Genomic DNA, 13593 nt, shown 5'->3' with positions numbered 1-13593 from the left:
CGTGATGTGCACACACTATTCATCTGTCAGGGCTCTCACAACAAAGCACTGCAGGCTGGGTGGCTTAAGTAGCAGAAATGTATTTTCTCTCAGTGCCGGAGGCCGAAGTCTGACCTGAGGTGTTGGCAGAGCAGGTTTTCTCTGAGGCCAGCTGCTGTATGGTGCACTTGGCCTCCCTCTGTGCACATGCGTGCTCAGCGCCGAAGGACATGAGTCGTTCTGGATTAGAGGCCATCTGCGACCTCACTTAGCTTCATTGCCCCTTACCTCTTCCCAAGCATAGCCACATTCTGGGTGCTGGGGTTTTGAGGGTAGCACAGTTCAACCGAGGACAGATAGACAGACTGACAGACAGACAGACACACACCATTTCTAGAAACCACATCTCAGAAATATGAGATAAGAATGAGATGAGCTGATCTATTTTTGTTATTAATTGTGTCTTAAAAAACATACCAAACGCTGAACTCTACCCATTTATTTCCATCCTCTTATTGTACAACATCCTAGATCAGAGCTCCCGATTTCCTCAACTGTAAGATGAGGGGTTTGATCCAGGCAAGTCCATCTCAGGCCCCTTCTCTGGTCTGTGAGTTTCTTTCCTGCTTGGGTGGGCCTGACTCCCCTCTGGTTTGCAGGTGGTCATTCACTTTACCGACGGCGTGGACGGAGACCTGGCCGACCTGCACAGAGCTTCCGAGGCACTCCGGCAAGAAGGTAGATTCAGGGGCTTCCTAACTGTGAGAGGACAGCCCAGGTGAGGCAGGGCTGGCTACTCTGCAGGGAGAAAGCTCTCGGCTGGTGGTCCTCGGGGGCTGGCCGCTTTGGTTGGAGGACCCTTCCCCGGCATCTTCGCCTTTCATTGCCGGCCAGGGCCTGTGGGAGGAGGCCGGCAAAGATTCCTTCCGAGCCAGGACAGCTCTGTTACCAAGCCCTGACACAGGCGCTCGGGCGCTGAGGCCCACGCAGGTGGCGGGACACCTGGAATGCTGGTGCCTTTGCGAAAGGACCAAGTATTGAGTTGTCTGCCTCCGTTCCGGGAGCTGGAACGGCATGTGCGCTCCAAAGAACTCTCAGCTCAAAGCACTGCAAGATTTAAGTTAAAACACACCCAAATAATGAAAGATAAGTTCCTGGCGGAGGTAAGGGGTGGCTGAGCAGGCACACCTGTCATCAGAGGCTCACTGCTTTGGAATCGGCCGCGTGGACTTGGGGAGCGCTGGCGGAGCCTGGGTCTGTGAGCTTGCTTCCTGAGCTCTGAGATGAGGCTGCTGCTGCCTGATCCGGGAGGATGTCTGGGTCCCCGCATGCGCATGCCCGTTCAGCAGGGCCGGGATGAAGAACATGTGTGACCATCCTTCCCGGATGCCACTTCCTGTCTTGAAAGTAAAAAGTGTAGCTAATAACGAATTGGAAACAGTAACTCAGAGGAGGCCAGAGCTTCAGTATTCCAACTCCTCAGGGCAGCCAATCAGCTTGATGAAGCATGTTAAAGCCAAATTCACACTGAATTTGATTTTGGAAGAAAGCCAGGCGAAAGGCGTGGCCAGCTTGACAGGCCCGGGTGACCGCGTTCCGTGTCTTCCCTCCAGGTGTCCACGCCCTGATCCTGGTGGGCCTTGAGCGAGTAGCCAACCTGGAGCAGCTGACGCAGCTGGAGTTCGGGCGGGGGTTCATGTACGACAGGCCCCTGCGGCTTAACCTCCTGGATTTAGATTATGAACTGGCTGAGCAGCTCGTGAGTTTTATTCTAAGGTCTTTACAAGCAAACTCATTTAGGTCCTGTGATCTTTGGCATCTCAAGACAACGAAGCCAGTTCCGGCCTGGGGAGTGGGGACAGGGTCTGGGTGGATGAGTGAACTCATTCAGTTCGCTTGGGACCTTGTTGCCCTAATGTGTGAATCCTCAAAGGACCTAGCATGGAGCCGGAACAGCCGGCAGGTGGGTCTGAGGGCATGCTGATGTTGCGGGCTCAGAGTTCTCTGTGCTCCTGAGCAGTGGCTTTTTTCCTCCCTTCCTTCCTTCCTTCCTTCCTTCCTTTCTTCCTTCCTTCCTTCCTTCCTTCCTTCCTTCCTTCCTTCCTTCCTTCCTTCCTTCCTTCCTTCCTTCCTTCCTTCCTTCCTTCCTTCCTTCCTTCCTTCCCTCCCCAGGGATTGAGCCCAAGGGCACTTAACCACTGAGCTACATCCTCGGCCCTTTTTTGCTTTTTACTTTGAGACAGGGTCTCACTAGGTTGTTTATAGCCCTACGAGGTTGGCGAGGCCGACTTTGAACCCGAGATTCTCCTGCTTCAGCCTCCCAAGCCGTGGGATTCCAGGCGTGCACCACTGTGCCTGGCGAGCAGTAGCCTCTTACAATGACTTTTCATTCATAAGATTTCTGGGAAGGCCACACCTTGCAGCTGACCCGCCCAGGACAGGCAGCAGTGGCCACAGTGTCTGAGAGTTTACATGATGAAAACAAGATGTTGCTTGAAAAGAAAGACCGAGGCCACTCAGGGTGGAGAAGAGCTTTACTGCCTTCTCCTCTGGTTTCCTTGGTGAAAATGAAGGAACCCCATGAGGCTTCCTCTTCACGGAGCCCGGCCTCTACCCAGCAGGCAGAGTTGCCTCCTGGGCTTGGGAGACGTGGGAGAGTTGGGCCTGAGTGGTGAATCGTGGTTCTTTGGTGGTGGCAGTAGAGAACTAAGTGGCTGGGACCAACCCACTCGCCCCTCCTTCCCTCCTACCTTCTTCTGGGCCTGGAATTAGGATTTTTTACTGGGTGGAAGGAAGTTGAGTCAGTTGACGAATCTGGGACAGGGGAGAAAGTGAAAGCACTAGCTCTTTGCAAGGAATCGCGTGCGGTCACCACTGGCTCAGCAGATGGAAATGTATCTGGGTCGCGCCCTTTGCCTCCCAAGGTCAGCAGTGAGTGGAAAGGAGTGTCAGGGTGCGAGGGGGTGTTTGAGGCCCTGATGACTGGTGTTCAGTTATGGCCTTTGTGGCCCAGTAGCTGGAACCCCTTGTGTCTGCCCCACCCCACAGCTGCTCCAGGGTCCCCTCTGGGCTGGTACCGTTTCCCTGACTGGCGATGGTTCTGCAGAAGCCATACCATGTCTCTGCTTTGGCTCCGTCTTCCATCCTGGCCAACTGCAGTTGTTGGTTAGGTTTTGCATTGGACTTTAAACAGGAGGTAGTTACACTTGAAATTTGAAACTCGGATGTCTGTGTTGTAAACTTTTAGAAATGTGGCCACTCGGGGGACATAGTGGATGAGTGCTACCTTCCTGTGTGGCTCTTGTTTCTCCCTTTGGTGACTCCCTCCCCCTGTCCTCAGCCAGGCCTGTCTTTGAGGGGCTGCCCCCTCGGTGACAGTGTCTCACACTGGGAAGCCCACGTGCGTCAGAGTTGATCTTTATCAGCATACTTACGATTCTTCAGCTAGACATTTGGCATGTGAACTCCCGTGTTCTTTGCTTTGGCAGGACAACATTGCTGAGAAAGCTTGCTGTGGAGTTCCCTGCAAATGCTCCGGAGAAAGGGGAGACCGAGGGCCCATTGGCAGCATCGGGCCAAAGGTGCGGTAGCTTTTTTGAGCCTCCCCTTAGACTTGAGCCTACCTCTGCCTCAAAGCCTGCCATGACTCTAGCTGGGTGACCTCGCTGATACTGCGGCCTGGAGGTGGGCATTGCCTGGGGTCCCGCTGGAGGAGGTGGAGTGAGGTCCACACATCTGCCTCTTCCATGGGATGAGGTCCACACAGTCTCCTCTTCCATGGGATGAGGGAATCTGTTTTGAAGACTGGTTCTTCATTTCCTAAACTAATATTGACACCATGGCATTGCTGCCTGGTGGCCTCCCTGTGCCGGACAGCTGGGCTCTTAGCGTGGCTTCTAGGAGGGATGCCAGCAGACTTCCTTGGTAAAGGAAGAGCCCGGCCTGACAGGAAGTCTTAACGTATAGGCGACACCTAAAGCCCCGCTAGATTTAGCTCTGCTGGGCCAAGTGAAGGGGCTCCCAGGGAGGAAGGCAGAACCAAGAACCTTGGACTGAGCCAGGGAACCCCTGTGCTCTGTTTCAGGGTATTGCTGGAGAAGATGGCTACCGGGGTTATCCTGGCGATGAGGGTGGACCGGTAAGTGAAAGCTACCTGTTCCTTGAGCTCTCTTCTCCTGTCCCTCTGTGATGTACTGAATTGTTCACATCATCTGTGTGGCTGCTGATGACTTTGTGAGAAAAATCATCTTCCGACATCCTTACCAGCTTTCCTCAGATTCGTGCACTGTGGAAAACAGGGCCACAATCTGAGTGTGACAAAAGTGGGTGAGGGGTGTGGGGCCATGCTTCATCTAAGGAGACTGAAGGCCACCAGGGTCTACTAAGCTAAGACGAGCGAGCAGGGCACCAGGCAGGGCTGTGGTCACCCCCTGTGGGGCTGTGGTCACTCCCTGTGGGAACGTCTCCTTGACGTGTTCTGATTCCCTTCTCAGTATCTGGGGACCTGTGGAGGGTGGAAGAGCTGCAGGGCCTTTGGGGACAGGGCCTGGAACAGACATGGGCCTAGGAGGTTGTGGGACCCTATACAAGGTGCAGCCCTGGGACAGGAGACAAGGGTCCTGGGGAGTAGGTGGGTTCTTCAGGGCCCCACCCAGGATGCTGGGTGTCAGGGCTGGCCTGGCCCCACCGGACAGCTGGGAACAAGACCTTGCAGATGATAGGCCAGACAGCAGATCCTCTGTGAGGGTCTAACACCCTCACCTGGGTCACCCAGGGGTCAACAGTGCCCTTGGCACTGTGACCCTCCCATAGCCTGCTCCCTCCAGGGCAGCTACAGGTCCTGTTAGGCCTGGTGCTGGGTGCTGAGCTCCTCCTGTCTCCCACACTGGGTCAGCGTCCTCACAGGGGAGTCTCCCCCTGCCTCTCCCTTTGCAGGGCTGGGCAGACAGGAGGGGGGCTCAGCTTGCCTGACTCTCCTTTTTCACAACAGGGCGAGCGAGGTCCACCCGGTGTGAACGGCACCCAAGGCTTCCAGGGCTGCCCGGGCCAGAGAGGAGTAAAGGTACAGTGTGGGGTCAGGTCAGCGCTCACAGGTGACGCACGTGCACACCAGGCTTCTGCATTCTCAGTGTCTTAGCAGCTGGGGCCTCATCAGGAGGCAGCCGGACGGGTGGGTCAGGAGCTTGGAGCTGGCCCCGGCTGGAAGGGAGCCTGGGAATTGGAGGAGTCGTTTCCTCTGGAAACGCGAGCAGTCAGGAGACAGTCACGAGGGTGGCGGGAGGCTGGGGCCAGGTGGCCTCATGCCCTGGGCCTGGGAGGGACCAGGGAGGCAGGGATCAGCTGCTGGCTCTGCTGGAGTTTCTCCTCTGTGCTGAAGTTGGAGGCAGGTGCTGAGGGGAAGCCCACCGCCCCATAGTCTCAGAGCTGGGCTTTGCCTTGCGAGCTCCTTCGCCTGCCAGGGAGCCAAACCCACCCGGGTCAGCCTCAGCAAATCAGTTCATGGCTCCTCTCGTGATGGAGAGAGGCAGCCAAAGCAGCAAAGCTCTATGAACTTTCAGAGGCTGGGGATTCAAGTGGGTGGGGTGGCCCCTGCCTCTTCTGCCCAAGTGACCCAGCTGTGTAGCAGGAACTCACCTTTCCCTGTCCCTTGCCTTCCAGGGCTCTCGCGGATTCCCAGGAGAGAAGGTACTTGAGCTCCTTTTTGTTTTGGAAACCTCCCCGGTCTCTCTCCTGATCTCCCCCGACACTCACCTGTCTGTCTTGCTCCCTCCCAGGGTGAATTAGGAGAGATCGGCCTGGACGGTCTCGATGGGGAAGATGTGAGTGACTTTACTTTTTAAGTCCAAACCGCTTCTGGTTCTGAAGATTCCAGAACCTAACACGCTGGTCGACAGCAGAAGCCGTGCAAGTGATCTTTCTCATTGTCTTCGGCAGGGAGACAAGGGGCTGCCGGGTTCTTCTGGAGAGAAGGGGAACCCAGGGAGACGGGTAGGTGGATTTCCATGGTGCTGCGCTTGTGGAAAGGACGTTGGCATCCCATCTAGGGACTGGTTATTTCCTGTCCATGTACAGTAAGCCTGCTTCCTCCAGGCAGCCTTCCCTGACCTCCCCTGCAGGCGCGCCCCTGACGCTCCCCTCGTTTGGAGTGCGTGTCCCCTAGGGCAGGCACTGAGTTTCTTTCATTATAAGTAAATCCCCGGTGCCTGGACCCCCAGTAGATATTTGTGGGTTAACTAAACAGTTCAGAGATGTTTAGAAGTGATTTTGCCTTAATGTCAAATGAGTAAGTGGTGATGCCATTTTAGTTAAGATCCAGGAAGTGGAGAGTGATTTTCAGGGCAAGACAAGAATCTGATGAATGAGTCTGGGAACCTGATGTACTATATGGCTGTAGCTAGTGAAAGAGTACAGTACTAGGGATTTGGGTTAAATTAGTGGATTTCAGCTGCTCTTGTCACAAAAATAAAGTAACCGTGTGACGATAGAGCTAATTTGATTCTCTGTAGAAACCATTGTACTGTCTACAAATGCCCCACAACGTGTGTCGTGGACCTCAAATACACTCAATGAAATTATTTAAAATCCCCCAAAGCACCAAGTTTTACCTTCCACTTTATGCCTCTTTTAGGGTGACAAAGGACCCAAGGGGGACAAAGGAGAAAGAGGAGATATGGGAATCCGTGGTGACCCGGTAAGGATTTCCTTATCAGACCTGAGCGGGGGGCGCGTGGTGGGAGCACGGAAGGAGGGCGGAAGGGGGGCCTCATCTGGAAACCGCTCTGGAATACGTGGGTGGATGCCTGCTGTGCTGTTCTTACAACTGGGGTTGCTGGACGTGGTTTGTCCCCAGCTAAAGAGGGAAGCATCTCCAGGTGGCATCACAGGAAGACTCAGAGGCTCTTCCATAGTGCTGTTCCAGGACACTTTATTTTCTTGTTTCATGATTCTGTAAAAGAGACCATTTCCGGCCTGCCTCTCCTCTGAGCCTCCAGCCTCTGGGATGGAGGACAGGCGCCAGTGACCTGGGCATTCTCCTCCCTCGGGAGGAGGTCTGGCTCCTGCTGGGGCCTGAGTGGTGTGCTCATGCCATGCTCGGGCTCCGTCAGAGCTGGACGGATGTTGTCCGGGTAGGAAGTGGCCGCAGGGACCATCCTTCAGAGCCTTGCGGCCACATCAGCACTGATACTTTCTGGACCATCCAATCTAGTGGCCGTGGCTTTCCTGATATAGAGACTCATTCCTGGCCCATGTTGTTCTCAGGGTGAATCAGGACGGGACAGCCAGCAGAGAGGACCCAAAGGAGAGACCGGTGACATCGGCCCCATGGTACAGTGCTCCATGTTCATGTTCTCCCATGTTCAGGACCAAAGAAATGGCTCTCACATTGCTGGCCAGCGGCTGCAGAGGCCATGCTGTGGCCTTTAACATGAGAGTAGCATGAGAGTCTCCGTGAGACTGGCGAATGTGTGCCGACCCTGAGGGACTCTCCAGGGGAACCAGAGCAGCCTGCACTGAGTGGGCTGCGTGGTGGCAGGACCTGGGCTCCTTAGGTATTCATGGAAGTGCTGGTCCAGCCAAGGGCTCCGGGAGGTGGGAACGCACCTGAGGCCGACGCACCCCAGGACTCCCTCCTGCAGACGGGCCCTTCCCCGAGAACTGACCCCTTCCTGCAGGGTCTCGGGCCTTGTGCCAGAGTTAGAAGTTCATGTCTGCAGGTCAGAATCTCAAGGCCGTTTTTTCCCCACAATAGGGTCTCCCAGGAAGAGATGGTGTATCAGGAAGTCCGGGAGAACCTGGGAAAGATGTGAGTACCTCAGGTCTCTGGGGGTTCTGCAGGGGTTCTCAGCAAGCGCCACACCATCTGCCAAATGTGCCTGTCACAGTTACTCAGCACTCTTCGTGAGGAAACTACGGGGACTTCTGAGACCATTTCTCTGTCCATTCTGTGCTGTGCTAATAGAATACTGCAGACTGGGTGACTTATAATGAACACATCCCCCACCCCTGCTGCTGGGGATCAAACCCAGGGCCTTGAGTAGGCCAGGCAATAGCTACTACTGAGCCACACCCCACATCCTGTTTATGTGGCCCCAACTCTGGGGCCAGGGAAGTCCTCCGGCATGGTGCTGGCACCCAGGAAGGCCTTCAACCTCCATTTTCCCATGTTAGAAGGCAGAGGGCAAGTTCGCGATTGTGACGTAAATCTTGCTGCTTACAGAAATTTTTCATCCTTTTAATTTGCTGTTTTCCATCTCTTCTCTCCCTGCAGTCCTGCATCCTCCCCTCCCCAAAGAATACCAAACAGACATGTTCAAAAATAATATCTTTGCTGCTTTCCAATGTTTGCCCTGGTTTTAACCACTAAATATTTAAAAAATCCAAACAAATGCTAATGCTGGGGTTGGGGGAGTCAGGGGTAAGAAGGCTGAAGAGATTGCTTATTTCTTGTCGTTGTTTAATTGACGCTTATTTTCTTTTGTGCTGCTGTTGCTCGGACAACCAAACTAGGTGCAGCTTGTCCTAGTGCACTGTGTCTTGGCCTTGCTTTTTTAAGGCATTTCAGAAACGTCTTGCAGAGTAGCTCATTGCATGTCGAGCCTTGCAGTCTGGCTGAAGGATGCTGAACCCAGAGTGATATAAATCGTCTTTATGAAGTCCCGTGAAAGCTTCCAGGTCCCAAGGGTGCAGAGAGCAGGGCCCTTGCTGCTGGGAGGAGAGGGTGCCTGTGGGAGGGAGCACTGGCCTGGAATTGTGTCATCCTCGAGGAAGCTCAGGAAGCTGATGGTGTCCAGAGTGGATCTCTGCTCTGACAGAGGACCAAGCTGCATGTGGGTCTGGGAAGCTGGGAAGGGATCCCCAGTCTCTTTCTGAGTAGCGGCAGCACATTCAGGTCCCAGCAGCTGATGACCAGAGGCAGTGTGTGAGGCGAGGGCTTTCCAAGGGAGAGTCTCCCTTGTAACTCAGGGCTGGTCATGCTTCCGGAATCCACACGCAAGCAAATATTGAAAATGACGCCTGAAAAGATTTGAGCACCATCACTGCACAGTGCTGTAGAGTACACAATGGCAAACGAATGAGGAAATGTTCATTTTCTGTTGCAATTAGCTCTGGCAACTCAGTGTGTAAGTAGTTTCCTGAATGACTTAAAGTGTAGGGTGCATACAGTTGGTTTCAGTTCCTTGCACCAGGTAGAAGATGAATCGTGTCCCCCCAGCCACTGGGCTGTATAACTCTGCACGCAGCCTGCCTCTGGCCTGGATAATGGGCCACCGCGCACTGCTGGCCTCAGATCAAACTCTAGGGTGTCCTCTTCGGGAGGGGGCCTTGCACAGATAACCCAGGGCATCCTGGGTTCCCACCTTGAACCTCCGAGTCACTTGTCAGCCAGTGCACACGTTTGGACCAGAGTCACCTCTGGAGTGTCCAGGAATGTCGCCGAGGGAGGAGCCTGACCTCAGGGCGGGACTTTAGGTTCACGGTGGTTTAGGTGGTTTTGGACCCTGGGCGTGGCTGAGTGTGCTGCGCTTGGCTGTGCGCCGTGGTGCGGGGGACTCCCTGCCGGTGCCGAGCACGTCTCATTACTGCCGCTCTGGTTAGGGAAACGGAGGGAAAGCAGGCCGGTCCGCCTTCCGCCTCACATTCCTCCCTGGCAGCTGGCGGGGTTGCCGGCCAGAGTCCCTGTTTTGCTTGGCGGGTGGGGTCCGAGGTAACTCAGAGCTTTCCTTGGAGCTGTGAGCCAAGTGGCCAGGAAGCAAGGCTTCCCTGCGCTGGGGCCGAGGGAGGGGTCCTGGGGCGTGTCTCCCTGGGGCGCCTCGGCCTGGCTTCTGGCGCCTGTGGGTGCCGGCAGTGGCTCAGGGGTGCCGGCTCCCTGCCAGAGCCCCTGTCTCCCCTCACGTGTGTGACTCTCCACAGGGCGGCTTTGGCCGAAGGGGACCGGCGGGCGCTAAGGTGAGTCCAGGCTGGCGTCTCCTCTGTAGCCACGCTGTCCCGCACTGGGCCTCAGGAGACCGCCGGGTGCCAGACACCCTCCCCGGCTGTCGTGGCTCTTGGGTGCAGAGAGCCACTGCCAGGCCTCCTGCCAGCACCTCAGTCTCGGCCCTTCTCCAGGGCCGTGTGGAAGGCTTCCCAGAGGAGAGTGGGGGTGAAATAAAGGGAAAGTGACTCATCAGGTGGCACCCCTAATGCGCCCCTCAGCTGGTCCTCTGGCCTGTGCAGGGCAGGCCTGGGTCTACAGCATCCTCGTTTCACAAAGCCCTCCCAGGGAACAGGTGGCTGCCGTGTGTGTGGCTTCTCTTCCCCGTGACTGGGTCTGTCTCCTGGCCCCGGAGAGCTGGGTTCTGCCTGTGTCCCTAGCCCAGAACCGGTGGTAGGACCCAGAGCCCATGCCGCTCTGAACCAGGCTGACTCCTCGCTTCTTCTCTTGTCTCAAAGGGCAACAGGGGCGGTCCAGGCCAGCCGGGCTTCGAGGGAGAGCAGGGCACCAGAGGCGCACAGGTGGGTGACCCTTCCCAGGTTCCCTGGCGTTTCGTGTTTTTAAAATTGAGATGATGTGCACGTAACACAGAATCAGCCATTTTAAAACGTGCAGTTGGGGGCGTGTAGTGCATTCAGTCGTGTGCAATAGTCCCAAGCATTTTTATTAGCCCCCAAAGTGACTTTGCACAGAGTTGCTCCCCCAGAGTCCCCGGTCACCACCAGTCCTTGTTTTTATGTATTTGCCTACTCTGGACATTTCTTATAAATGGAACCATTTTGTAGGAGGCTTTTGAATTTGTCTCCTTTCACTTAGTATAAGATTTTTGAGTTCCACTCGTGTGTGACATATTTCAGAATCTCATTCCTTTTAACGGCTGAATAATGTTCCATCGTGTGGACCTGGCACAGTGGATCCATTTGTCAGTCATCCAGTGACTGGGTTGTCTCCACCTTTGGGTTACTGTGCATAAAGGTCCCATGGGGCTCCTCATGGGCAGCCCCCTCACTAGCACTTTTACTTCTCAGGGCCCACCTGGTCCCATTGGTCCTCCAGGCCTGATTGGGGAGCAAGGTATTTCTGGACCTCGGGTAAGTGACCTCCCCTCTTAGCTAACAGGTAGCACAGCACCCCGGCAGAGTGAGACCTGACCTCCCCTCTTAGCTAATAGACAGCACAGCACCCCGGCAGAGCGAGACCTTCACGTATGATGGATCTGCAGGCAGGCCTGTCCCTCGACCCTACTCTGCAGCACAAACCCTGGGTCCATCTTTGGTCCCCGTTTCTTAGTGCTCCAGAGGCTCTGAGTCCAGAGGCCCCTGGTTGGCAAGCAAGGCAGGAGTTGCCTCATCTCAGAAGTCTCAGGATAGAACTGGATAAAATCTAGTGAAATCTACTGAAATTGGTAGATGTGCCAATGTGCCAAGGTCAGTGGCTAGCACACTTTGGGCCCCTTGAGATAGCCTTCTGGTTCAGCATTTCATGTAAGGAGTTCCTCAGCCTCCAGGGCAGAGCAGCAGGTGTTCCTTGGGCTGCCGTGCCCACAGGTGTTGGGCATCTCAGCCAGCAGATGAGCAGAAGCAGGTTGCTGTTGGTGGGCCCAGGTGCCAGGGAATCCCCACTTCCGGTTTCTCTCGTGTCTGAGGTGATAGGCAGGGAGCCATCCAGTCAGTGGTCATAGAACGAAACAGAGGCTATGAAGCTGGTGGCTGAGCTGGTATAGCTGGTGCTGGAAGCTGCTTTGTGAAAACTGGCAGTCGTTGTTGAGAAAGTTCTTCTCTAACTCGAGAGTGGATAAAGAATTAGATTTAAAGTTTCTGTGTTGTAGTTTTTTAAACATTTGTTGAACTTCTGGTTAACCGAGAGTTTCTGTTACCCAAATAGCTCACCAACAGCCCAGAAACATGGATTGGTCTGTGCTTTCCCAAGGTCTATTTCAGGGCCATTTCTGGGTTGTGTAGGCTGCACCCCACTCTTAGGTTTACTTCTATTCAGTGGTTTATTCATTCACCCAACAGACACTTAAGTACCTCTGGACAGCGGCTGCTCACTGTGGGGTGTAGGACCCAGTCACATAAAGTCAGGGGCTTGTTGGGAAGCTCGCATGGCAGGTTAGTTAGCTGCGGGGGCAGCGGCTCCTGGAGGCGGGCTCCGGAGGTGATGCTGCCATTTGAACTTGCTCGAGCATCTCCAGCTCGTGGCATTCGAACACGGAGTGCTTGTGCATCACAGGCAGCGCAGGTCACCGGCCCTGCGCTCCACTCCACCAAGGGAGAGCTGGGATTCCCAGGCGCGTGGGCTGGGCGGTTGGCCCTGGTGACACACACCTTTCCTTGTGCTACAGGGGAGCGGAGGTGCCGCTGGGCCTCCTGGAGAACGTGGCAGAACCGGTCCCCTGGGAAGAAAGGTTTGTCTGGAGAAAGGCGGAGCTTGGACATGTCCCCTCGCCTCGCTTGACATTCTGTCTGCTTAGTCCCAACTCCCTTCCCCTCCCTGCTGGTGGGTCCCACGACAGCTGCCCTGTGGGTGCGCCCCACCAGCCAGACCACCGTGCACCTCACCCCAGCTCAGCGGCTGCTTTCTCCTGATCAGACCCGCCGCTTGCTGGTGGAGGATCTGGTCTGTTCTTGCTTGACTTTCACGGAGCAGCTGGGCACAGCTTTGTGCGGTTGCAAAGCTACAAGGGACCCAGGGATACAGGCAGAGCACATGCAGCGACTCTTTGCCCCACGAGGTCATACAAAACCTGGGCTCCAGTGGCTTGGGATGACCTCAGGCTTGTGACACGAAGGCTGAGCACCTGCTCCTATCAGCTTTGGGGAAAACGACTCTTTCTTCCCCAGAGGCCTGTTCCGGTGCCCCGGGAGAACAAGCACCATCCCTCCTGAGTTCTTTCTCAGTACTTCACATACCAATGTTGCAGTTTAAAGAATACTGTATTTGTTATTTTTAGATTGACACATAATAACTGTAGGTATTTATGGGGCCAGTGAGATATTTTGATGCAGGCACACCATGCAGTCATCACCTCAGGGTGACTGACATTTCCTCATGCTGGGAACCTTTGAACTCACCTCTTCCAGTTTTTTTGGAGATGTACACTGCATGGTTGAAAGCTACTCAGCCCCACGCTGTGCTGCACCAGGACTTCCTCCCCTTTCTGACTGCTCTGGCTGCTGTTCCTCAGCCTCTCTCTCCCCTGCACCCTCTGAGCCTCTGCTTCACTCTCTCCCTCTGTGGGATCAGTCGTCCTCACGGCTTCCACACATCCCTGAGGACACTTGGGGTCTGTCTTCTGCGCCGGGCTCCTTGCAATGCAAAGTGATCTCACAGTGGCCTGAGCTTGCAGCGGCCCTCCAGGGACATCCCCAGAGCGCCCCAGCCTCACTGTGGTGTCCCCTTTTGCCTCTGTCTAGGGCGAGCCTGGAGAGCCAGGGCCAAAGGGAGGAGTGGGGAACCGTGGCCCTCGCGGGGAGACGGTAAGGCCCCGGGCGCTTAGCTGCCCGCTGACTCTGCTGGCAGGTACGGGAAGCTGGGCCCTGGGTTCCCACAGAGGCCAGTGGGCATCGCTTTTTGTATCACTGGGGATACGATTGAAAATATTGGAATCTGCTGCTTATAAACAGCCAATACGTCTCCAA

General features: G+C 55.2%; 1 protein-coding gene across 1 annotated transcript in view; it reads left to right on the top strand.

The window, feature by feature from the left end:
- LOC306656739 (collagen alpha-3(VI) chain-like) overlaps positions 1-13593 on the top strand; it is a 103272-nt gene that overhangs the window by 67937 nt on the left and 21742 nt on the right. Inside the window, 16 exon segments of the mRNA XM_079132299.1 lie at positions 639-717; positions 1593-1738; positions 3468-3560; positions 4064-4117; positions 4970-5041; positions 5638-5664; positions 5754-5798; positions 5914-5967; positions 6608-6670; positions 7240-7305; positions 7730-7783; positions 9892-9927; positions 10411-10473; positions 10981-11043; positions 12297-12359; positions 13369-13431. Of these exon segments, the coding sequence (XP_078988425.1) occupies positions 639-717; positions 1593-1738; positions 3468-3560; positions 4064-4117; positions 4970-5041; positions 5638-5664; positions 5754-5798; positions 5914-5967; positions 6608-6670; positions 7240-7305; positions 7730-7783; positions 9892-9927; positions 10411-10473; positions 10981-11043; positions 12297-12359; positions 13369-13431 (1041 nt within the window).

Source organism: Sciurus vulgaris (genome assembly GCF_902686455.1).
Source record: "Sciurus vulgaris genome assembly, chromosome: 3".
In the NCBI taxonomy this organism is placed as follows: Eukaryota; Metazoa; Chordata; class Mammalia; order Rodentia; family Sciuridae; genus Sciurus; species Sciurus vulgaris.
This window is presented reverse-complemented; position numbering and strand designations above follow the sequence as displayed.